Consider the following 27,333-nt stretch of genomic DNA (forward strand, 5'->3'; position numbering starts at 1 on the left):
TCGCACCTGCATGTCCGGGTGCGATCGTTCTCAATTGCTTCATCGGCTTCCTAAGGCATGTGATTAAGGCTCTGCACCCACAGAGACGTATATTTATTGACCGGCAGGATAGGGGGAAGAAAAAAAGAAAAGATAGAACAAAAGAAGGTTAAAGTAAGGGAAAGGCAGTCATGGGAGATGATCCAGACACCATGAAGGAGAAAACAGCATGAGCTGGGGCTCCATGAGGGAGCACAGGCTGAGGCGCTCAAGGGGCTGGGAGTCTGTAGGGGACCGGCATCGTCACACTATTACACAGTACCAAGGTACATTACAAAAAAAATAAAAGAATTGCTACTTGGCGTGCAGTATTATCCAGTACTATAGAAACAGTATTCACACATCTATACATATAAAGGAGAGTTGGGATCCGAGAGACTGTGTTTGTGTGTTTGTGGCGGGATGGAGAGTTAAAGCGGGTGGAGGAGTCACGTGATCATCACCCCTCCTATTCACCTCATTTCATTCACTTCATTTCGCTCCGAGCTGAGCTCCGCAGCTGACGTGGTCTTGCCCTTCTTTTTCCTTACTGTTTTGTCCTCTCTCCTTTACTGTTTACTTGACGCAGTACTTACTGAATAGTATTTTTTCCTTTAGTGTTTCTACTTAGTGTTTCTTGGTGTTTAGTAGACGCGGTGTTCCCGGCGGTGTTGCGGTTTACTGTTACTTTCTACTTCGTTTTTGTACTTTAGTGTTTAGTAGACTTTTACTTTATCTCATTTACTGTTGTTTTTTTACTGTTGTTCCTGGCGGTGTTGCCGTTTTTTACTTTATCTCATTTAGTGTTTGGTAGACTTTTACTTTATCTCTTTTACTGTTGTTCCCGCCGGTGTTGCCGTTTTTCCTGTTTCTATTTTTTATGTAGCATGTTCACGAATTAGTCATAGAGAAAATGTATATATTTTGGCTCCAGAAGGACAAACCAAAAATGTTGTATATAGAGAAGCTCTATAAGTCGCATGTAGATACATAATTATTCCAACTACAGCGACTGCAGCGAAGCGCACGTGGTCTGCTAGTTTGAAAATAATAATGGTCTACATCTGACCTTTTAAAACCAAAGTATCTCCAGACAACAGACATGACTCCTTTTTTCGGCAAAAGTTCTTTGGAGTCATCATGTTCAACTTTATTGTCTGTTACAGCTTCAGTTTTGGATTGTTCTCTGTCCATTTTCACAGTGCAATACCTCCACTAACGCATGTACTCAGTTGCATGTGTGTTTAGCTGTGTAGCAGTGAAAAAGGTCCCCCCTTCAACAGTTTCTCACTACACCACGTTCCAAACGTTGTTTAGGCTATTTTAAACTGGTGTTGCGGTATAAAAAAAATCCATATCATAACAAAAATAAAAGCGGTTTTCAGTATGAACCAGTATACCTCCCAGCACTAGGTAATATCACTTCTAGAGAGGCCCACCAAATTAACAAGCTAATTAAAAAGGGCAAGCTCAGTTAAAATACACACTGCAGCCCCCCTGGAGGTAGTTACAAAGGAGAGAATTAAAACAAAACTGCACATCCTCTCTCTGACACACTAACACTAAGGACTTTGAGCTAGTGAAGCATTCAGGAGAAGTGTGTCAAGTAACACTATGGGGTCTCCTTTATACTGGTATCGCTGCGACTATGACAGCCAAGTCAGAAGTTTTCTTTCTTAATTTTCTTGCTCTATAGTCATCCGGTGAATGTTCAGACTAAAATATGTTTGTATATTTTTAATTTTCTTACTTATCTACCTATTATGTATTTATTTATTTAAAGAGCTTCTGTAAAAAGCGAAATTTCCCCTTGGAGACAAATAACGTTCTGTCTAATGTATCTAAGTACAGTAAGTATTACTTATGAACACTTTGAAATCACTTAGTTTTTTTTTTATTCAAGTGCCATCTTACTCTCCAGTATAAGGAAATCCCCACATATGTTACACCAGTCAATGTACCTTTTAAGGTTCCACCCTATTTTTGGTTCTCTAAATCCAAAACACCCACATTTTTGATCATATTTTGTGCAGTCAAGTACACCCTTTTGATAAAGAGTAAACCAATAGATGTCTTCAGCAAAAGTGATCATAAAGACTTAAAAGTTGTGCATGCCACATCAACTGATCCAAGCAGCTCAGTCCCTAATGGGGTCAAGGTTACTACTGTCCACAAAACTGGGGATCAGTAGTATAGACATGTGGAGCGTCGTTTTTTTGCCACTCCAGAAAGGTTAAAAATGAGAAATTTCAAACATAAGCATTTGGGGTTTTGTTTTAGACTAATTTCAAAGTCAATGATTACAGATACATTACTTTGGATTTTTGATCCTTTAAGAGTGGTTTATCCCTCTATGGACCTCTGTCAGAGGGTCAAAAATTACACATTTCTATTACAATACAGAATATTTAGACTTTAAACATCATGAGGTAAATCAATACATTTTTAACGAGCATGCTAAATTGAGGCAGCTAACGCTAATTAAGACTTTTTTAATTTAGCTTATGTAAAAGGCCAAATTTCCCTTGGGGACAAAAACAAATTCTGTCTATCTATCTATCTATCACACACTCAACCTGGAATAGCTTTTTGTGTGTATTTTGAAGACATGAAACTTTTTCAATTTGCATTCCTAAAAGACTCAATGTGAAAGAAGTATTTGCAAGAAATATAAATAGTAGGAACCAACTGGGACTTAACAGGGTCCCATTTTAAGCAATGTTCACACTTTCGAAATTAAGAAATATTAAAAAACAAAAATTCATTTTTTGATGTTTAGGTTTCGATAAGGGTAGAACACGCACACTCGGCACAAGAGTTGAGTTTGGGGCTCTTTAGCTCGGAGGTAGCATCAATATAGATCCACACCAATAAAAATGTGTATACTTAAAAAGGTCAGCCTAAATATCATGAAATGGCTTTGGACATTTTTAACTATTATAGTTGATCTTATACCTATTTCACATATTGCGTAAATGTTACATCTTTACAGTTTTCACAATATTTCAGTATAAAAAGCATTTCATAAAAAACAGCACGCTTCAATACGAAAACATTTTTTTCATCGAACTTAGAAATATACGCGTACGTGTTCAATGCACTTAAGATAAGTTTCCATGGGATGGCCTCACCGGCATCGCGGACAACACCGCTCGGCCAGCTTTGACTTACTTACTTTTTACTATGCAGGAGGTGGGCGGCGTTAGTAGTTTAAAACTCGGAAGCTCCGCCCCTCTCCGGTGAGAAGCACGTGTGCCTGACGTCTCGCTTCGCCGGTAGGTTAAAGTTGACGCAGTGCGTATGACGTCGTTTTCTGGGTTTCCTTTCTTTTCTTTGCGAGAAGGTCTCCGCTAAATCATGGCGAACGTTGCTGATACAAAATTGTATGATATTCTTGGGTTGTCTTCTAATGCGTCAGATAACGAACTTAAGAAGGTAGGTATGATTATTTGCAGTGTCATAAAAATCGTCGGCTCAGGTGACATGTTACGGCGGTTGAGTTAGAAAGCGTAAACGAGGCCTAGTTGAGCCGGGCCCCACGGACGGACACAAGCCGGTCATGCTGTTTATTTGTAGATTTCTTTTTTTCTTCCTCACTTCGAAATTAGTTATGTGGGCGATTTATTAGTAACGCGACAAATGTGACAGTGTTAGTCAAGATGTTAAACTACAGGGGCAGTTGCCGATACTATTAGTTAAGAAATCAGACTGCGATTTCAAAAATGAGTTTAATTTGAGCAGGGTATAAAGCATTTATTTTTTTTTCCTTATTTTGTTAAAGAGGCAGAAGTACAAAAATGTTGTTATTGAGCCCATTTGTTCTCATTTATGTTCATCCACGTTTTTTCGATTGCATCCTTAATTTATCTTCATTGTTATCAAATTAAAAAAAAAATCTATAGAGATGATTTTTTTCCCCCATCTTCAAGTCTCTGCTAAAAAATGTTGGGTTCTACTATCCCCATAACTCCCAAATCGGGGGGAAAAAGTACTGGTTCGTGGGATTAACGTATTTCCTGTAGTGACATAGTCCATTGAAGCTGTCCATTCAGTGTGTAGTTTAAGCTTGACATCTGATACCGTGAAGTTAAAGGTCTATTCAGTCCTACATGCATGCTTGTGTGTGTGTGTTTTTAACATCGGGGTTTATATTCTTAATGTAAAAATACCTCTAATTTAATTATTACGTGTATGCTTAATTTTTGTTTCCCACCCCTTTATTTCTGATCACATATTGTTTCTAGTTATGTATAAAAACAGATAATAGTTATTGTATTGGATGGAATAATGGGGTTTGACCCCAGATTTTAAAAGAATGCAGTCTAACCATTTCTCTTTTTTAATTTTAGGCTTATAGAAAATTAGCAAAGGAGTATCATCCGGACAAAAACCCAAATGCAGGAGACAGGGTGAGGAAGTGTAATTTGTTTTCCCCATGTCACTGAAAATCTGAGCTATATAACACAACACACTGTTGGGTCTGTACATAGTAATTCTGATCAAACTTACAAAAATACATGCAGTATTTTATCAACTAGTGCATGCAATATGAAAGGTAGGTTTTTGTTTAAGTAATTTAGAAACTTTGTCATAAGGTACAGTATAAACACTGGTACTTGGGTATGTTTTATATGTAATTGTCTATTTTCAGTAACTCTGATTACTTAGTGTTCATAAATGGCATTTTTTTTTTTTTTTTGATTAGCAGCTAATTGATTACAGTATTCTTAAATGATATTTTTCTGTTGCTGTCAAGCAGGAATTCTCATGCAGTCCTATGAATATTTTTAACTCTGTCTTTTCCTCTCAGTTTAAGGAAATAAGCTTTGCTTATGAAGTACTTTCTAACCCTGAGAAAAGAGAGCTGTATGACCGTTATGGGGAACAAGGTCTGCGAGAAGGTTGCGGAGGTGGTGGAGGAATGGATGATATATTCTCTCACATTTTTGGTGGAGGTTTGTTTGGATTTATGGGTGGTCAAAGCAGGAACCGCAATGGAAGACGCAGGGGTGAAGATATGGTTCATCCTCTGAAGTAAGTGTATAACCAAAAAAAACCAAAACATTGAAGCAAGTGGGCATTGTTGGGAATGTAGAATAACTGAACTAATAAAAATTCACAAGTCTGAATTTACTATTAAAATTTAATTGAACAATTTGAGTAGATTGACTAGCATATGTACTTGCCGTAATGGTCAACCTTTACTTTTATGCTTGTATGATTTGTCTTCTGCCATTTATGCACCAGTGTTTTGAATAAAACCATGTTCTAAATGCACACAAATCTGAGCTTGTTAGACTTGTCATACAACATAATGTTGTTTAATAATTATAATGCATAACATGAAAACTTTTTAATTTTTATAAAAAAAATGCTGCTTTGAGCATTTTTTGAAGAAGCAATAAAATATTTATAGTGGTATCTAAATATGATCATTTATTTTTTTAATTGGCATATAAATAAGTGCTTGGCGGTGTTGTATGTAAAATACATTTACGTCAAATTGTTTTAACTTGCGTCCAATATTGCTGATTTCAGAGTTGATCAGGAAACTAGGGAGCCCTTCATTGTTGAGCATTTGTATTAAAAATAGAAGAGCAAGCTGTGTTCCTTTTTAAGCTACTATAATCTTCTAAACTAATCTTATTTGTCTGAAACAGGGTAAACCTTGAAGATCTATATAATGGAAAAGCTACTAAACTACAGCTAAGCAAGAATGTTCTCTGTGGCTCCTGTAATGGGTAAGTGGACTCTTTAAGATCAAGCTGAATTTCGTCATCTTTAATATAGTCCGTATGATAGCCTTACTTTTTGTTCTGTATTCTTTCTTTCCCACATATCCATAACATTATACCTTACCAGTGACTGGGGACTTTGCCCTGACTTTAATTGAGAAACTCCCTGAGGGTCCAAGACTGTCTCCAAATTTCTGTTTAAAACATCTGTGGCAGCTTGTTCCATTCTTTATTTCAGTAAAAAATGTCAAGGATTTTCGAGCCAGTCAAAAATGGTGTTTTATTTATATTGCTTCAATTCCATAGCATATCTTTGTTGTTCCCTGTTAAAACAGAAGGTCTTAAACTTTTTTTTGTTTTAGGAGTTGAGGTGATGGTAGGACAGTGGTGCAGTGATTACCACTGAGGTCTCATGGCTTGAAAGGTTAATTCCAGTGCCTATGTGCAAATTCCTCAAGGGCAACTTATTCTCACTATGTCTGCGTAAAGTTTCCAACAACTTACATATTGGGTCTGTTGTTCATTTTTGAGTTTTATTATGGGTGCAGCTTGCAGTGATCTCTGGCCTCATCCTGGGCTGTTTTATGCCATTCACCAATGGCTGGTGGGATAGGCCCCACAGACTCCTTGTGATCCTGAATTGGATTATGTGGATTTGGTAATTTTGGTTAGTAGCAGTGCCCAATGTTTTTGACCTGTTAAGCTATGCAGGTTCAGTTTACACCATTTTAAGATCGGGTTTAGCAGTGTTTCTGAAATGTTCTGTACTGATCACTGTTGAGGCTCAGCCTCAAGTTTGCATAACCCAACTCTACCTATTGTGGTATGTAAGTTTTCCATTGTCTTTCAGTAGTGTTTCTGTTAATACTTAAATAAAATATAAAAACGACTCCACTAAGGCCGATGGCACACTACTCAAGCTTCAAACTATATAGCATTTTAAACTTAATGACTGCTGTTGCTAGATCTTGTCAGCTTGAGAGTTGCACATTATATGATTGTAAATTACAGGCAATAACTGATTAAATGATTTGCTTATTACTTTTTCAGCACAGTTGCTGTATTTTGATAGCTTGTTGACATGCTGTCTGAGAGAACTCATGAATTGATTGTTTTGCAGGTATTGAATTCAACTGTAGGTGTTGCCTGTCTCTGTCATATTTCCGCTGTGTCGTTACTTTTCTGTACCTTGGCCAAAACAAATTTCCATTCAATAACTTATTAATTCTTTGAGGGCCGAATATTTTTTCATTAAAACAGTTTTCTGAAAAGCACGCAGAGTAATGGTTTTATACTGAAATCGACATAACATCTGTAGCTGCGTGCTGTGGCCACCAGTTTGCCAAGAATAAGTGGCAAGCTGGCTGTTAGGCTGTTTTTGCATGGTGGGGAGGTAGGGCAGCAGTGGCGGTTGCAGTGTATCGCAATCTGGTTTGTACCCCTTGTCTTTTGTAAGTAGCGGTCCTCCCAGGCAAACCTTGTTGTAGGCATGTCATCTACACGAACCTGTTCAGCACCCCGATGCGCTGAGGACCAATCGGCTGATTCTGGTACCTTACCTTTGTTTTTCAATCTCCTGTATGAAAATCAAACTCCTGACAAGTCAGAGTCCAATTCAGCGATAATATGCAAAATGTTGTCCACGGAGTATTTTGCCTTACTCATTTGCTTCAATCTCCTTCTCTATGTCAATGTTATTTTTGTCATTGTTTGCTCCTCGTTACTCACGTGAGAGCAGAGAGTCTGTCAAATCAATGAAGCTAACTTTCCTTCTAGCAAAGAGAGTCCAACTAAAACATAAGGTTTTGTCACTGTTTTACAGCTATGACCATTGTCAACCCGTCCTTTTGACAAAAGTTGACATCCTCCCTGAAAGAGTTCAGGTACCTCCATTATTGAAGTAAAGTTATGTCAAGTTCTAAAATACAGTGTAAAAATATATAAATGCTAATAGTAACAACGGCTTTAAAATACTGGTATATCCACAAGCACAATACATTAACTCTCTGCTATTTGCTTGGTCCAGAATGCATTTTTTAGCTTGCATCTGCATTTACTTTTGGACAAATGCCCAGTGGTTGGGTTGTCCATTGCCACATACACAGGAACCCAATTCTTTGACTTAAAGGATCATTTCAGCTGGGTTGAATGTGTGTGTTTTCCCCTCCATCTTCAACCATATCTTTTGTTTACTTACACCTCCCTTAGTTTGACTTTGATTATTTTGTAGTCATGGACACCAGACTCTGCATAACTGTTTATTAGGTACGCTTATCTAGTGACATGTTGCACCTCTTTTGGCTTTTAAAGCAGGATTAATTAGTCTGGGAATGGATTCTACAAAATGCTGGAAGTATTGTTCATGAAATTTGTATTTGCAGTAATGACCTGTTGTGCATTTGCTTCAGACTGAATGGTGTTGCTGTGAACAGTCCTTTTCCCCTGATTCTAAAGATACTATGTAAGGAATACATCTGGGGATTGTGAAAGCCACTGAAGCAGTGAACAACTTCGTAATGTCAGAACCTTTTGGAGACTCTGAATGCCTTGGCACATGGTGCATGAATTGTCATAAAATGTTCATTTTTAAATATGCATAAACGGCATTTCTGAATGCGAGGACTTGGTCAGCAACAGTGTTCAGATATGCCTTGCCGTTTAGGTGTTTTTCAGTGGTTATCAGGAACTCTGTCTACTGGGGAAACCATTTCCTGTTATAATTGTCACAATACCAATATTGTTAATTTAATATCAATAGAGTAACATCAAGAGAGGCCCAGCAAATCAACAAGCTAATTAAAATGACAGGTTCAGTTATGGGACATGCTCCAGACCTTCTGTAGGTAGTAGCAAGGGAAGGTGTCAGGAAACGCTATATACACACAGACAACAGTAGTATGCCTGCAAAATTCCTCAGTGTGACCATGTCTGTCAAGTCAGAAGTTTTTTCTCTTTAAATTTTCCTTTGTTATGAGACCAGTTCAGCCTGTTATCAATGTGGATACCAAGTGCTTGTTGGAATGTACTACCTCTACTTCCTCTCCCTGAATGGTGACTGGACAATGTGGCTGTTTGGTGTGGTAAAAGTCAGTAACCAGTTCTTGGTTTTGCTGATAATGGGCAGGCAATTTCTTCATCAAGAAACATAGTCCTACACCTGACTCCTGTACTCCTCACCCCTATCAGTACATCCCTTACGTGCAGGAATCACAGAATTTCTGCAGTTAACATGACCTGGTGTTTTTCTCTTCATTATTCTCACCTCAGACTATAGATAAAAGGAGACAGGACTGTTACTTGTGGTGTTCGAGTGTTGTTCACGTCTATATTAGAAACACAGTCCTTCAGTCTCATTAAATTCGGTCTACCTGACAGTTTATTATCCAGAACATTATAGGTTTATCATACTGCATATCTCTGAGGTGAGTTTACCCCTTAATTGCATCTTCCACCCCATGGATGGTACTGAAGACACTGGAGAAATGAAAATACATAATCCTCACAGTAATGCAAGCTTTTCCCCAAGTGAGAATAAGCATTGTGTAACAGAGTCAGAATTGCATTTTCCACTCCAATCTTTTTCCGATAGGTAAACTAGTAGTCCACCCCAAAAGGACTTGTATAGTCCAGGGGAGCCTGGACAGGACAGATTACTGGTCTGTAGTCAGGTGAAGAGGCGCCTGTCGTCTTTGGAACAGTAACAATGCTGATGTTTTCCACAGCAGTGGCATTTTCTGGATGCTTGGGGACAGACTGAACAGATGACAAAGGATACCAGAAAGTTGGTCAGCGCAGGTCTTCAGAGCTTAAGGACTGAGTCAATCTGGTCCCACTGCTTTTCCTCTGTATAGTTTCTTCAATTGTCTCCTTAGTTGGTCTAATGTTATGGAAACCTCAAACTGATTATTAGACATTAATTCGTTACTGGACATTCCAGTTGATGTGGTGGTAGTTTTAGCAAGAATTGTGTGGGGAGACTGGACAGTCAAAGAATGAAGCAAGGGAGAGAAAGTTTATTAAAAAAAATTGGTTCAGGTTGTTAGCTTTGTCCATGTCTCCTTCTAGCAACTGTGCTCTAGATTGCTCGAGTCCAGTAATTATGTCATATCCATTCCAAATATATTTCATGTTATTCTGCGTGAGTTTGTTTTATATTTTAGCTTTGTAAGCTTCCTTTAACACTTAGCATTTTCTTTAGTTTTCTTCAGAGACTTTGTCACCAGTTACAAAGCTCTCCTTTTCACATTCATGATATGTTTTAGCGCCTTAGTAATCTCGGGCTTGTTTGGAAAGCAGTGCACTGCCGCTGAGGATACCACAGTGCTGACACAAAAGTTAATATAGCCTGTGATGTAGTGACGGAGTCCTTCAATATCATTTTCCCCTGTGACATAATTCAAGCCTGTTTGTGTGTTTATTGTTCCTGCACTCGTGTGCTGAAATTCTCCTGTGCAAACACATTTTCAGCCATAACCCCTGCTGTTTTTCTTTTTGACACGTGTTTATGTAGTAATGTAACGTCATCACTGTAAGCTATTTTTATATGTAGTTTTTACTATGCATTATTGTGTCTTCCAGAGTAACATTTCTGCTTGTAGTCACATAATTGTACTACTGATTCTATAAAAAAAAGCTAGTACTGTGGCATCGAATTAGTACTGAAACTTTGTTTCTTACGACCTCCCCATACCCCACATTTTCCCAGTGCCACCATCGGCCTGGACTGCTGATGCCAAATGGGTCGCATCCATTTGACTTGTGCTGATAATGCTAAATTCTGATCCTTCTACCACTATTCAGCAAAAGGAACTTGGATTCTTTAAAATAAAAATTTTAAAAAGACAATTTTTGAACTCCTCAATGGTCTCTTTTTGGTGCTCCTAAGTTCACTGTAGGTAAGCTTTCTTGTTGACCACATCAACACCAGTGCTTGGCTGTGTTCACACATTCAAGGCAAACAGTGCTTTCTGAGATGACCTCCTGTAATGTTGGACTTGCATGTGCTGTGCCTGGTTGTGGTCTATCGGTTGTCTGTATGATTCTCCCTGTTGTTCTCTGTTGGTAAGTAGAATTTATGTGAAAGTGGTGGATGTTTCTAATTAAATGGAACTCTGTGTGCATGTACTGTATATCTACAAATACTTGTTCTGATTCTGATCCAGTTCACTGTTTAGAGAACAGTATAAGAATACATTACAAAACCTGCTCATAATACATTCAAGTAGGGCTGCAACTAACAAAGTTTGATAATCCTGTTAATCTGGCAATCATTTTGTCAATTTAATCAATTAATTGGATTGTTAAAAATTCGTTTTGAAATTAAACACGAAGTTCATGAAATGGAACTTTTCACCAAATAAACAGATTTATATAAAATTTTCAGAAATGTATTTTTTAAATAAACTACATGTTGAGAGATGTACAGTATATCTCTATATATTTAAACAACATTTATATGATGCATTTAAAATAAGCAATAAGAAATAGAAATAAAACCGTTAGTAGCAGTTCTGGTTGTGCAATGCACACACGGCTTTTCCTTAAAAAAAAAAAAAAAAAAGTTTTCAATAAATTAACTAAACCTGCAATGTGGCTTATGTATTCAGAATCGCACTAAACACACACTTCAGAGTTAAACATGTAATTTAAGTTTTTTTAGTTTTACTGGCAAAGCATCATATAAATAGTTGACCACCACACAAGAATATGTTGCACCATCATGACTAAATTTTTTATTTATTTATTTTTAAGTCTGCAGTAATGTTTGAAATTATTTGTCACATGCTAAGGAAATGTCTTAGACTATTTTTCCTTTTGTGGTAAAGCCAAATGGTTTCATTAGTGTGAAACTCGGTTCTCATTTTGTTAAATATGCCAAGTTCATTTTAATTGAAAGTTCATTTCTTTTTGCATCACCATTCATCTTTTTTGTGTCTGGAAACCTTTTAGCACCGCAGATTCTTTGGCACATTTGCTTTCAGCCAACACACTGTCACAGCCTGCCGCATGTCATTTGCTATCTGGAGTGTGCCGTTAGATTTGCACATTTGAAACTGTGTGATCCTGCTAGAAAATCTGATTCACCGGGTAATCTAGGCTTGCTGCAGCAGTACTTGCACATTTTTGCGTCTTACTCCAGACTGTATAAAAGATAGTTGAAGTCCGATAGCCAACTAGTCCGGAATGTTAGCTTTTCCACCCTGCTCCTACCTTTTGAAATGAGTTATGCCTTTCAGTCATGGTTGATGTGCTTTTGGATTCAGTGCTGCATTCTTGAGTTTTTGATTTCCTTTGCATACAGTACTGGAAGAAACGTTTTCTGCTTGAACTGGTAGTTGAGTTTCTTAGCAGCCCTTTTTTTTTTTTTATTTTTGGTAAGCACACACACACATGTTGCACGTGAATGCAAGCGTGTAATGCAGCACCATAATTTAGAGTGACCTCTGCACAAGAAAAAAAGAAACACCCAAATATAGCAAGTGAAAATCTGAACGTGTACTAGCTTGTGGCTAATGGCACATTTATTTTAGTCTCGTATCATAAAACTCCTTTGCATGTGCTAGTGTGTTAATTGCTAGTGCATTGTAGGGGGCTGGACTATGACTCAAATTATTTCTCATTTCAAAGTGTAAGTCATGTCATTATACCTAGCAAACATTGCGTTCATAATATACCTGTATCCTACAACATTGAGGTGACATACAACTTACTGGGGTGACGGCATACTCCTCCATAGAGCCTGGAACAGTAAGTTTTGTGTTCAGATGTTTGTGCATCTCCGATGTGCTTTCGTGCCATATGAAGTCTGCCTTCAGAGTAAAGTGGCCCCAGACCTTGAAAGTCTCAAGTTGCACTGTCTTTTCTGCCACTGGCTTACCATTTGCCTTTTTTCAAATTCGTTCACAGCTGAGTGAAGTAGTGACACAATTGACGGCCTCAAGGTATTAAGCCGAATGACATAATCAACTAATCGATAAAAGCGATCATTTCCAGTGTTAACAATCTATTTGTTAATAATCTTGGCTTGTTGCAGCTCTACATTCAATTATGCAATTTCTTTTTTTCCCCTGAAAATTTTTATATACTTTTACAGCAAATCATAGGGAGTTATCCAAGTATGATGTTTAGTACAGGTCCACAATTCTGAATCGGAAGCTTTGAAAAATGAAAGTTTTAATTAAAATTATAGGATTGACATTGATGCCTTTTTTCACAGATCGTTGTCAAGGAAATGTTTGCTTATTTTTGTTGCTGGCTTATAATATTTGAATAACTTTAATGGAAATCATGAGACTAAAAATTTGTTAGAATTACTAATTAAGTGCCTCATTCATTAAATGCTAAAGCTTTCACAAACCTTCATTTAAATATTTGCTGCTAACAGTTCGTGGTGGTACTCTGAAAGGATATTCTGTAAATGAAAAACTAAATTCAAAAATAGGAGTCCAGTGCGTTTCAAGGTTTGGATCATAAAGCATTCATTTGTAGTGGATGCACACATGTGAAGAGGATTGACTGTCTATAATACAGATATGAAAACAAAAGCAAAGTACCGTATTCAATCTAGCATGTGATTAAATTAACACTGTCTGAAATAAACACTGCCAATTTTTTGTGAAATTCCCGGAATTAATAAAAAAAATTGAACATACAAATAAAGGAGGTCATTGGGGTTGGAGATAAAAGGAAAGAATATGCCCTAAAATGGTGCTCAGTTCCCCCTCCCATAAAGCCATTGAGAGCCTGGCAACAGTTTTGCATTCATCAACAAAAAGCATAAATGGAAAAGAGCAAAATAATTGGGTTCATTTTGCTGGTGCTTTTGTTACCCAAGTGTTTTGTAACTGTGATGATAATTGGCTTCAAACAGTACTCATTTTTGAAACTGAGGAAGTCCGGGTCTCGATGGATTCTGAGAATGCTCCATTAATTCAAGAAGTAGACCATGCCAAAAGAATGAGATTAAAAAAGGATTGCCAGTTGACAAAAGAAGCTTGGGAGATTTTCATTGAGGCAAGAAATATTTTAGCCACTATAGTGCAAAGACGGATCAGTTCACACCGGTGAGAGAAAACTTGAAAGGTCCAACAGAAGTAGAATTTGAGGAATAGGAAGGTTTAGAGACAAAAAAGGAAGAGTGAGACTATTATCTGTAACCAGATACAGAAAACGAGAGGACAATATCTGAGCCTATGGAGGAAGAAGCCAGGTAAACGGAAGGGAGAATAAATGACAAAATAAGTTTGGCGAAAGACGTCTGAAAATGTTTAAGGGGTGTAAAGTAAAGTCTGTGAATTTATTGAGTTGTGTGAATTGGTTTAAAATGGAGTTTAAAATCTTAATTCTTAAAAATATTTTGCCATCAGAAGGCCATGAAGCTAGATCACAGAATAATTGAGATTAGAAGGAGAGATTTGTAGGTATATTTAGAAATCTTATAATATGGAACAATTCAATATAGAATTCTAATATAGAATTAGAATAGAAAATGGAGATGGTGCAAAGGGTTCGGGTCAGATAAAGAAATAAGAGGATGAACTAGGAAGATGGAAACAAAACTGAAGAGACTGGAATGTCATAAGGCCTGAACTGACAAATGGATCACCCAGAAGGCTAACTCCCTGGCAACTTTTTACTGTTTTACAGCTGAATCCTGATAGTTTTCTGTTACAAAATCCTGGTTACAGTAGTCACTTAACAAAATCATGATGCATTTTCTTTTTCAGTCATGTTCAGTGTTATTCTGCAACTTGTTCACTTTGTTAGTGTTTCATTTTGCTACAGAAACATTGATTTGTTCTGTGAACATGGCTCAAAGTTGCAGCTGGTGAATGGTTTTAATGGTCCTCTCTGCTGCTTGTGTTCTCTCCTCCAGTTTCCGGAGATCCCAGAATTAAGCTGCAAAAAATACATTCTGTAAATAAACAGGGTTCATACAGGTCCTGGGAAACCTGAAAACTTATGTAAAATTAACAAGCCACAGTCTAGTACCAAAATGTCCTTTTGAGTTTTTGTAAAAAAATTGAAATGGTTCTTAAAGTCATGGCAAATATTTAAGTGAATTCCAGTAATCTCATATATCATGACGTAAAACACCTGATATGTCACTAACAAAACCCACATCTTGCATTTATATCACATTGTGTTATGCGTATGAATTGGTATAGATATGTAGTAGCCGTTTGCCTACACACAGAATTATTTGTAGTGATTTAGCATTAAGTAGTTATTATTCATAGAGTAGTAAAAATACGAGGTTCGCATAAAAAGGTTGGAAGATGTTGCATACAAAGATTAGACTATACTTACACTGGCAGTTCGTTCTGTGCCCGAGAAAGTTTGTCTGCATTAAATCCCGCAAAGTCTAATTTGTTTGACTAGTGCAATTCCATGGCAGGCCAACAGTACCGTGCACTGGCCCGCTTGGAAGAGGTTTGCCTGAGCGCGGTTCAATAGGATTGAAGAACTGTGTGATCGCTAAATATGTAGGAAAACTGACATGGAGTCAATGATGTGACAAGTCAGATGCAATTGTCATTCCATTTTATACCATTTGAGTTTAAAACTGGTTTCTTGCCTTACACATCAACGTGAATTGTAGTTGGCAAGAAAAGCTGCAAATCCCTCTGTAAAAAATCTTCTCGTACATGCAGCACAATTAACAGATTAACAGCAAAATGCCGAGCTGCACACTCAATAAATCTGTAAGAGGGTAGAGAATTATCCTACCCTACATGACTCCAAAACATCCACAAAATAAGTAAAATCATTTTGACATGCATGCTGTCACATCGTGTTTGGATCTTATTTTGGTTTTGCACGAAATCCCATGGTTATTATGAAAGTGTGCCCAGGCTCTGAATGTTAAATGCAGTGTATACCATTAGTTTCAACAAGACAAATCAAATAAGCATAAGGGTGGGTGCCATAACTTTATGATGAAGTTTGACATTGGTAGTATGGGTGAATCAGATTTAAAAAGCCATATGAAGGAAGTAAACATTGTGAATTGAGTAAGAGCAAGGAAGCCAGTAATTTTTTATTTATTTATTTTTTGGACGTTCTACAGGGCTATCTTCGCACCTGACTGAAGCACTCGTGAGCTGTTTAAGTGCCAATGAATTATTAATATGCATTTATCAGCATGCTCAAAACTCTGAGGGAGAATCTCAATTACAAAATAATGAGCTGCTTATGGACCCCGACAGAACTGAGATATTGTGGCAGTCAGGCTGATTTTGTCCCTGGGTGTTCAGAGTGGGGTGGCATGCATGCTTTTGGCCAGGGAAATGAAGCAGATGGGTGCCAGGGTAAGAAGAGTTGCTTCGTATTTGCTTTGGTATAAAAAGTCAAACTTTTAGTACCTATCCAACACTAATGTTAACCTGGCTTCAGTATAGGAAACTAATTTGTGTAGTTGGAGTGGTCCTAGAAACTGTGGTCTTGCAGGGTGCTTGCAGTTTCAGCAGTATTTATAATAAAGTTTCTTCAACTGTATTTTCACTCAAAAATCAAAATACTTTAAAGCTAGAGTAGAAGCTTTAAGCAAGTTGTATGAGCAACTGTAGCATTCAGTTCAGTGCTTTATTTAATTGGTTATGGGGTATTTCGTGCTGTTTGTGTAGATCAGGAAGATGGAGGTTATGGGTTGTAACGTCATTGTGCGCTGGTATCTTATTTGATTGACATCAGTGTATGCAGCAGTATCTTTTGTTTACATGAGGCAATTGTGGTCGTAGTTAAAGTAGTGCTGGTGTTAACCTTGTTAACAAGACTTGTTTACATTTAAACACACAATTACAATATTATTTTGAGCAACCGAATGCGCTGCAGAGGTCACTACTACATTGAACATTCTAACGCAGATCTCAAGTTGGTGTGAACTTTGAGAACAAAATGGTGGTTGTTGAAGAAAACTTACGTTTGTCAAGGGCATCATTGTTGTCTTTGAGTGAGCCACTTTGCCTGCAAATCGAAGAAAAGAATTGCAATGAGATTGCCTGTCAGTGTTGTCAAAGTTACCTGCATACTCGACTTTAGCAGACGAGGGGAGATTATGCAAGATGGCAAGTGCCTCTGGGTTGTCAAGATAGGTGGTTTCTAAAATAGTAAGGTAAGTATGTGAAGCAATTACAGTCCACTTGGGTCCTGTGTATATACAATTACCTGTCGCTGAGTCCATAGTAGAGGAACTTGTAGCAGGGTTTTGCTGGGACTCATTTAGAAATGAGGCAGATATCCGCAAATTCCATGGATTGTTTGAACAGAAAGGGGATGATTTTTCCTAACATACAAGCCACTTGTAATTACAATTCTTTATTTATTGATGTCTTAGTGAAATGGCTGGGAACTGTTCATGACGCATTTGGGGGGAGTGGGGGGTGATGGACGTTATTCTAAATGACATTCCCTTTATCTGTGCCTGTTTTGTGCTGTTGACAGTGGATTTTTGCATTTTCACGTGGATGGAGATGTTGTTTAAAAAAAAAAAAATTGCGCCTGTGGATGGGACCTTTTTGTAACGAAGGAGGAAAACTCGCATTTAAAAAAAAAATGCGCGGATATGTGTGTGGAGGAGGCCTAAATGTTAACAATTACAACTCACATTTTATCAGTCCTATTGTTGCTTTCTCAAAGTTCACACAGATCTATTTCTGAACAAACTGCAAAATGAGATTAAAAAATGGCAAAAACACACACACACAAGTGTGTTGGCTTTTTTAAATAAGCTTAATTCCTGTAATTGCATGCTCCTTTGAGCACAGCATTTCAAGACTCCAGTTCTGTTTTTCTTTTGAATTTGAACCGTTTTTTACATAATTTTTATTCCTGGGTTGTTGTGGTGTGTGTGTGTGTGTGTGTTTGTTTAAATCCCCAAACATTATGCCTTTTGAAATTTGTCTGCTTACAGTCATGCACAAGTTCAGTACTGACCTTCAACATTCAATCCGTATCACTGATAACTATTTATTAAAAAAAGACTCTCTTCTAATTTCGATATCAGCTTTGTACCAGTTTACTGGTTCTTGTGACATCCCTACTGGCTACATAAGTTGTAGCTGCAGTTTCATACTTATATCTGTATTATATAAGAATTTGTGGTTTTTATATATATATATATATATATATATATATATAGAGAGAGAGAGAATTCATCACATCGTGCATATTTAAAATGTGTGAAATAATTGTTAATATGGCTTTTTTTTTTTTTCTTCTTCTAGTCAAGGAGGCAAACTGGGAGCTGTTCAGAAGTGTACAGCTTGCAGAGGTCGTGGTATGCGCATAATGATCAGACAATTAGCACCAGGAATGGTTCAGCAAATGCAATCTGTTTGCTCTGACTGCAATGGCGAAGGTAAGGAAATAATTCTTGTAATTCTAGAGTGCAGGAAAGGTTCAATCGTATCATCCTGAATCACTGTGATCCACTTCCGTAATAAGTGAGCAAAAACCAGGTTTTACAGTATTTGTAGGGTGAAAAATCCTTCTTTTCTTTTCTGGGTGCTCTTGTAGTGGTGGCCAACAATTTAATGTTTTCATGGAGAAAGGTCAACAGTGTTTCTGATAGATCGGAACTCTATGATGACACACTGGACAATATCAAATGCTGTGAATAAAATGTACATATGGAGAGAAAAATCTCCTGTTACACGTGTCGTGTAATGTGTTATCTAGAGAGTTTATTTTATTTTATTTTTTTTTTTGCCAGAATATACTGCTAGAGTTATCAGCATGCACATAAATGTGAAACCCAAGCCTCATGGTATTGATTTTTTAAATGGAAGTCGTCCTCCCGACACATTTGTTTAAGTAGAGTCTGGTCTTCAGTTCAAAAAGTAACTCGCGTAAGGTTTTTAGTTTCCTGTACAGTGGGGCAAAAAAGTATTTAGTCAGCCACCAATTGTACAAGTTCTCCCACTTAAAAAGATGAGAGAGGCCTGTAATTTTCATCATAGGTATACCTCAACTATGAGAGACAAAATGAGAAAAAAAATTCCAGAAAATCACATTGTCTGATTTTTAAAGAATTTATTTGCAAATTATTGTGGAAAATAAGTATTTGGTCACCTACAAATAAGCAAGATTTCTGGCTCTCACATAACTGTAACTTCTTCTGTAAGAGGCTCCTCTGTCCTCCACTCGTTACCTGTATTAATAGCACCTGTTTGAACTCATTATCAATATAAAAGACACCTGTCCACAACCTCAAACAGTCACACTCCACTATGGCCAAGACCAAAGAGCTGTCAAAGGACACCAGAAACAAAATTGTAGACCTGCACCAGGCTGGGAAGACTGAATCTGCAATAGTTAAGCAGCTTGGTGTGAAGAAATCAACTGTGGGAGCAATTATTAGAAAATGGAAGACATACAAGACCACTGATCTCCCTCGATCTGGGGCTCCATGCAAGATCTCACCCCGTGGGGTCAAAATGATCACAAGAACGGCGAGCAAAAATCCCAGAACCACACAGGGGGACCTAGTGAATGACCTGCAGAGAGCTGGGACCAAAGTAACAAAGGCTACCATCCGTAACACACTACGCTGCCAGGGACTCAAATCCTGCAGTGCCAGACGTGTCCCCCTGCTTAAGCCAGTACATGTGCAGGCCCGTCTGAAGTTTGCTAAAGAGCATTTGGATGATCCAGAAGAGGATTGGGAGAATGTCCTATGGTCAGATGAAACCAAAATAGAACTTTTTGGTAAAAACTCTACTCGTCGTGTCTGGAGGAGAAAGAATGCCGAGTTGCATCCAAAGAACACCATACCTACTGTAAAGCATGGGGGTGGAAACATCATGCTTTTGGGCTGTTTTTCTGCAAAGGGACCAGGACGACTGATCCGTGTAAAGGAAAGAATGAATGGGGCCATGTATCGTCAGATTTTGAGTGAAAACCTCCTTCTACCAGCAAGGGCATTGAAGATGAAATGTGGCTGGGTCTTACAGCATGACAATGATCCCAAACACACCGCCCGGGTAATGGAGTGGCTTCGTAAGAAGCATTTCAAGGTCCTGGAGTGTCCTAGCCAGTCTCCAGATCTTAACCCCATAGAAAATCTTTGGAGGGAGTTGAAAGTCCGTGTTGCCCAGCGACAGACCCAAAACATCACTGCTCTAGAGGAGATCTGCATGGAGGTATGGGCCAAAATACCAGCAACAGTGTGTGAAAACCTTGTGAAGACTTACAGAAAACGTTTGTTATATACTCTTTGTTGGCAATGACAGAGGTCAAAGTATTAAAATGAACTTTTGTTATTGACCAAATACTTTTTTTTTCCACCATAATTTGCAAATAAATTCTTCAAAAATCAGACAATGTGATTTTCTGGATTTTTTTTTTTTTCTCATTTTGTCTGTCATAGTTGAGGTATACCTATGACGAAAATTACAGGCCTCTCTCATTTTAAGTGGGAGAACTTGCACAATTGGTGGCTGACTAAATACTTTTTTGCCCCACTGTATATGATTTGCTCAGTTTATTTTGCTCAAAGGCAAATGTCTTGACTTACCAGTCTTATCCTCGACAGGCTTTGGGTAGTGAATGAAATAACTAAATTGTGGATTTGAGTGAGGGAAATTAGCACAGACAACCTGTAAAGGAAGCTCAACTTTAGAAAAAGGGTGAGGAACTCGCAGTAGAACTGATGCTCCTTTGCATCAAAATGAGTCATTTGACGTGGCTTGAGCATCTGATTAGGATGCCTCTTAACAACGAGGAGACGACCCTCTAGGCAGACCCAGGACATGCTGAAAAGATTACATTTTTGGACTTGGAGAAGGTGATTGGAGGAAAACGGACCTCTAAACATCTTTGCTTAGACTGCTTGCCCCCATAATAAACACTAGAAAAGATGTTTACATTAAAGAAACTAAGTAGGTTGCCAAAAACCCTGTGGAAGCCGTCATGACTTTTTATTGAATCCTATAATTTTCTTTTGTTGTAATCAGTGGCTCAATAGGCTATTTTACCATTTAAAATTTCAAACTGATTCATTGTCAGTACTGCACTTACACATGTGGGATCAACATGCAGGCAAACGCCAATTCAGGGAGGAAGCAAAGCATGGCAACCTCATTTCAAAGCCTTCGTCCCCTAAACCATATGACACTGTGAGGGTGGAAGTGACGGCTAATGTGGTGAGAGCAAAAGAAATGGCTTCACTATACTGAGAAGATAAGCAGAGCTTCAGGAAAAATTCTAAAGATTAATCTAAAATAAGAGTTGGCAAATCTTAAGTGTTTAACTTTACTTAGAGTTTGCAGGGCTGTATCTTGGGTTAAAAATGTACTCTATTGACATACCCTTGATTTAATGCTGAAAGTCTGTACCAAATCTTTCGTTTCAATAGTGGTTTGCTTTCGTTGTGAGCCACATCTGTAGCTTTAGATGGTGTCACTGTTGAAATATTAAGGACTGAATTCCATAAAAGAATGGTACATGCCTGGCAGTGTTATTGACCAGAATTTAATTTAACAAACTTGATTTCTTGTTTAATTACATGAATATATTATGGATATTACCCGAAAAGGGTTTTTTTTTTTATAAACTTTGCTGGTCTGTTTTCAGCTTCTTCAAAATGCAAACAAAAGATCTTTTCTAATATTGATATGGCATATCTTTCAGTTTAATATTTGCTCATGGGATAATTTGCTTGTGAATGCAGGAGAAGTAATCAATGAAAAGGATCGCTGTAAAAAATGTGAGGGCAAGAAAGTAGTCAAAGAAGTCAAAATTCTGGAAGTTCATATAGACAAAGGAATGAAACATGGACAGAAGATTACTTTTGGAGGAGAAGCTGATCAGGCCCCTGGTGTGGAACCTGGAGACATTGTGCTTGTACTTCAAGAAAAGGAACATGAGGTAACACTAAAATGTTATACACACTGTCGTGTGGAACACTGCATACATTTCTAGTTGATTTCATATTGTATTGTCCTTCATATTTGCTCACTGAATTCTGCACACTTGTAGAAATTTTCCTTTATACTGTAAAAAAGCAGGTTTTGGATGGGTAAGAATGTGTGCAGTTAAAGGAAATGCTCAGGCTGTGTACTGTGTATCTATTTGATAGCACTAAATACCTTGTTCCACCAATTGGTAATATTTGTTTTCGTTATTAAAGATAAATAATTTTCACTCCTCTTTTACAATGGTGGCACAGTTGAAGGATAAGTTCCAACCTAAAAAAATAAAACTTATTTGTTGTAGTATCCATTAATTTGCCAAACTGCCTTCTAAAGTGAAGCATATTTCATAATTTTAAAAATACATAGTTTGATCTCGACTTTTATAATAAGAGGTGATTAATACTGAGATCGGGGGGGGGAGGGGGGGTTAGGGAGGCACCTTAAAACTTATACAATAAATCTACCTTGAAGCAAAGATTTCAGTGAAAGAAGGTATACCTTCCTTGTTTCTGAGGCACGTTTGTGACAACCATCAATCCATCCATTATCCAACCCACTATATTCTATCACAGTCTCACGGGGGTCTGCTGGAGCCAATCCTAGCCAACACAGGGTGCAAGGCAGGAACAAACCCCAGACAGGGTGCCAGCTCACTGCAGGGCACACGCGTGCACACACTAGGGACAATTTAGGATCACCAATCCACCTAACCTGCATGTCTTTGGACTGTGGGAGGAAACCGGAGCATCTGAAGGAAACCCACGCAGACATGGGAGAACATGCAAACTCCACGCAGGGAGGACCTGGGAAGCAAACCCAGGTCTCCTTACTGTGAGGCAACTGCGCTGCCACTGCGCCACTGTGTCGCCCTTTGTGACAACCATAGTAAACTGAAAATTTAATTTAATCAAATTCTTAGTACTGTTTTTTTTTTTCCCTCGGCAAAGGGTATTTTTCTTGGTCACATGTCTTGCTGCAGCAGCCCCCCTCCTTCACTAGGTTATATTCTGTTTATCCAACTTGCTTCTGCAGCTCTTTTTCTTCAGAGTTTACGTTCTGCTATGACTTGTAACAGACAGATTTATACTGAAATGTATGATTGTTTTTTTTCCTGAATGGCACTTTTTTTGTCTGTCTGTCACATTCTGTGTTTTTGCATAGCCAGATTCACCTCAGGTTTCTTTGTACTTTATACATATAACAGTATATTTAAAGTGTATATAATGACAAGGCACCAGCATGGTGTACTTTCTATGGTGTAGCGTGCATGAATGATAAAAATGCTCGGTTCCAAAGGCTGGGTGTTTTGATAGAGGCTAACCACAGTGAGATGGATTGAAGTGCCACAAACCAATTATCATTCAATCCCTCCAATACTTAATGAGTCGCTCTTGCCAAGGATATAGTAATTAAGATCTGAGAATAAATTCAGACACCAGTCTGTTTGCAAACACGCCTGGAGAATGGGCAAACTCCATTCACATTCAGTTGTTGTGAGGAAGGAATGACTGCTCTAGACATTTATCCTAAAACTAGTTCAACCTGATTTAATCTAAATATATGCCTATAATCTCTGTTCAGTTTTCATTAGTTGGTTGCATTTTGTCTCACTCAACCACCAGAGCATATGCATGCATTATCCTATAGGCATCTGTAGGCAATATTTTTGTGAAATAAGCTTCCATATAATAAAACAATTTGAGCAATCATAATTTTTCTAGCTGTTTGCAGAATAGAAAGTATTTCACATGGGTTTTAATGTTCAAAGTCAGCAATGGGGCTTGGTAATGTGAATCCGCACCCCGGCCCCTAAAGGCTGCTGTAGGGGAGGATGATCTGTGGTTTTCTTTTAAAATTGCTGAATCTTACAAAGATGTTTTGCGATTTGCATTTTTTTTCCTTCAAATGACATGCAATCTTAATGTAGATCAATACTCTTAATTTTTTCTCTATAAAAATGGATGTATTTGGTTAGTTTGAGATTTTCTTTTCAAAATGGGACCTAGGGATGTTAAAATGCAAAAAATGGTAAATGTTTATACAGGGTGACACAGAAAAACAGGAACTTTTGAAAAACCCAATAAAAATAGAAGAAATCCAACAAAAAAAAATTTGACAGCAATTGAACCACTACAACTTGCCTTTTAAAGAGACAGTAATCCAAATTATCAGTGTCTGAAAATTACATCCTGTAGATGGCGTCGTCCTGTAAGTGTGCATTCTTCCAATCTGCTGTTGAGGTTCCCCATTGATCGCTGCAACATCTCAGCTGGGATGCTACAAATTCCGTCTTGAATTCTTTGTTTCAATTCAGTGTCCTTGGCCGAGTCGTGTAGACCCGACTCTTAAGGTAGCCCCACAAGAAAAAATCACAAACTAACAAATCCGGTGATCTTGAGGGCCAGGGATTGTCACCGAATCTTAAGATGACACGGTTACCAAATGACGAGATTGTTTACAGCTCAAGGTCCCTGTTCTGCAGTGCTGCCAACTGTACGTGGCTGCCACTACGCATTTCAAAAGTTCCCGTTTTTCTGTGTCGCCCTGTATAAAGAATTGGAAGTTAGCCAACATTTTACCTGGAAATATGAACTTGTGTCAAAATTTACAATTACTCAAAATAGGCAGATTTAATGTCTGTCTTATACTTAATTCTACTAGGTCTTCTAATAGCTTGATTTTGCCAGATTCTGTTTGTACTTCGACATTACAGTTAAGCATGTAAATAAGTTGAGCCATGGACTGGATGAACTAATATTTAGTTAGTTAACATCTATTTACTATATGTGCGCTCCCTCTTTCTCACTTGCTCTGCTATGCAGGCACCAAGTGGCTAATAAAGTAGCTTGACTTTTCCTGCTATTATTTGTATTTAGCCATTTCAATTCAATGTGTAAAAAGGAATTTGAATGGAGAACGTGTCAGCTGTATTAAGTTAGATAAGATCTATTTATGCAATGCAGAGTTAAAGTTTAGTTTACATTCAAGGCGCTTGCTTCCCATACAGCGAATATCAAGAAGTAACTGACCATCTTATTCAGTAAGTTTTGATCACTCATTTCATGAGGGATTCTACATGCTTTGAAATGGAGTTACTAAAACGCAAGTAGTGTCGCCTCCCAGGTTGGAACTAAGAGGAAGAAAAACTGTTAGAGCACAAGCCCTTCAGTATTAAACATATTTTTAAAAAGGTAAAATATTGAACAATATATCCCACTGTGCTCCACCAGCCTGTGCATGTGCCTGTATGCCAAATAAGCAGCAGCTCCAAATAATACCATCAATAATTAAAATGGTTCAAAGCAGCATGTGCCCACAGTGTCCTCATTTTTTCTTAGTCTGAACACACATACTACACACACCAGTGTTTTGTCTCCTTATGGTACACTTTCCCTCCAGTGTGTTTTGCTCACTGTTTGACTGTAACCTCACTGCCCTTCCTTGCCTGTGTTATACAAGGTGAGGGAGCACTTACTGGATTAATAAATTCTGATCTGACCATGTGTATCCTTAGGTTGAGTAAAATCGTAAGGAACAGTGACGATGGGTTTGAAAACCGATTTCACCAGAGTCTGACAGAAGTAAATTTTGGTGTTACACTTGATTTGATTAATTTGTGTAAATGTAAATCGACCTGCAATTTGACAAGAAGGCTATGGTGAAACTACTATCATCCTAAAACCTACTGTGATTTGGGGTAATAGTATAAGGGGACTGTGGTGGGCTGGCACCCTGCCCGGAGGTTTGTTTCCTGCCTTAATCCCTGTGTTGGCTGGGATTGGCTCCAGCAGACCCCCGTGACCCTGTAAGGATATAGTGGGTTGGATAATGGACGGATGGTATAAGGGGGTGGGGGCTCACTTTTTTTTTCTTTTTTTTCCTTCTAAATGGTTTTGAACCTTAAATTGGTTAATTTTTTTTTTTTTTAAGCATATACTGTATATACTCGTGGATTAGTTCTCCTGGGGAATAAGTCGGAACATATTTTACAGTGTAATTTCTGTTATTTTATAATGTCGGATATATAAGTAGGATGTGTAAAATTCACGCTATTGGTCCAGGTGATTGATATGCTAACACCCACCTGGGAGAGTAAACACTGTTTTGTATCTCACTCCCTCATACACCTTTATCGTAACGGAATCCCTAATACGATGGAGCGTTTGATCAGAAGAAAATAAAGCTGGTTTTAAATTAAACGTTGTTGAAGTAGCAAAAGAAATTGGTAACTGTGCTGCTGGAACAATTTGATGCGTCTGGGGAAACTCATGTGAGATTAGTGGAGGCAAGAAGATGTGGTAAAAAAAAAAAAATTGCATTTTTGAACAGGCGTATAAGTCGGGGTATGACTTTATGATCAATTGTTTTTTTGGGTTTTAAGACCCGACTTACGTGTGAGTATAGAAGGTATCTCATATGGAGTCCCAGTACCCATAAGCTCTGTTATAAAACAAGAGCAGACTAGTTTATTTGCACAGTATGCTTCACTTTAGAATAGTTTCATGTGGCAAATTTAGTATATACAGTGCAACCTCGGGTCACAACCGTAATTCGTTCCAAAACTGGTCATAACCCGATTTGATCGTGACCCGAAGTAATTTTCTCCCATAGGACTGTATGTAAATACAATTAATCCATTCCAGACCGTACAAACTGTATGTAAATATATTTTTTAAAGATTTTTAAGCACATAAATAGTTAATACCATAGAATGTACAGCATAATAGTAAACTAAATGTAAAAACATTGAATAACACCGAGAAAACCTTGAACAGAGAAAAGTAACATTGCAAGAATTCACGCTACGAACCGAAAAATGAACATTCGAAAAATCAGTAATACTAAAACTAACCATAAACTAACCTTGCATGAGTCGAGTTCTGGCATGAAGGAAGTGAGGAGGAACTGGGTGGAGAGGAGATTAGTTTTGAGGTAAAGTCTATGACGATGCGGGTTTGCTGTATGCTCCCATCTCGCTTCCAGGAGCCTTTAAACCCGTTGCCGTCAATATTGTTACCGATGAGCACGGCAGTGAGCCACTACTGTACAATGGAGCAAGGGGATGGTGCAAAAAGTGCCAAGTGCTTTTATTAAAATCAACAAAACAATCAAAAAAAGTCCAAATTTAAATAAAGTGTAGTGCTTTCAGAATCCTTAAATAAATAATCCTATAAAACCAGAAGTGAAGTGGAGGTTAAAATCCAATAGAAAAAAGTCTTCATTAAATCCGAGGTTAAAACAATGCTGGAAACAGTCTCTTTAAAAACAGGCCTGGTGCATTCTTTAACTGGTGACCCCCACTGCCTTACGCGGCCAGCCGTCCTTTTTCTGGTCACTCCAGCTGAGCGATCAAGGAGCTGGAGCTTCCTTCTGCCCCACCCCTGCTTAGGCTCACTGTCCAGCTGTCCGCCTGCAAACACGTGCTCACTTGCTCACACTGGTTCTTTCCACACTGCTTCCTGCTTACTTCCTCACTCCGCAACCTCTGTCTTTCTTTTCTTTTTCCTTCCTTTAGTCGCCTCGCGCTTCTATTTATGAAGATGACGTGGCAGCTGTAGCACAGTGATTTATTTATTTAAAACTGGCCTCTTGACGTGAGCTGTGGACCCACTATACCACAAAGTCCCTCTGCGGGATGCATGCCTGACAGAGAACAATGTACTGTA

The 27,333-nt window shown here is 38.1% G+C and overlaps 1 protein-coding gene across 1 annotated transcript in view; it reads left to right on the forward strand.

The window, feature by feature from the left end:
- The first annotated feature begins 3,321 nt into the window (after window positions 1-3,321).
- The window catches only part of dnaja2a (DnaJ heat shock protein family (Hsp40) member A2a), a 28,689-nt gene continuing 4,677 nt past the window's right edge, over window positions 3,322-27,333 (forward strand). The window contains exons 1-6 of the mRNA XM_039763129.1: window positions 3,322-3,453; window positions 4,368-4,427; window positions 4,829-5,052; window positions 5,679-5,759; window positions 17,978-18,111; window positions 21,424-21,620. Coding sequence (XP_039619063.1) covers window positions 3,376-3,453; window positions 4,368-4,427; window positions 4,829-5,052; window positions 5,679-5,759; window positions 17,978-18,111; window positions 21,424-21,620 — 774 coding nt within the window. The 5' untranslated portion in view covers window positions 3,322-3,375. The remainder of the gene's footprint in view (window positions 3,454-4,367; window positions 4,428-4,828; window positions 5,053-5,678; window positions 5,760-17,977; window positions 18,112-21,423; window positions 21,621-27,333) is intronic.

This window comes from Polypterus senegalus, chromosome 9, assembly GCF_016835505.1.
Source record: "Polypterus senegalus isolate Bchr_013 chromosome 9, ASM1683550v1, whole genome shotgun sequence".
NCBI classification, from domain to species: Eukaryota; Metazoa; Chordata; class Cladistia; order Polypteriformes; family Polypteridae; genus Polypterus; species Polypterus senegalus.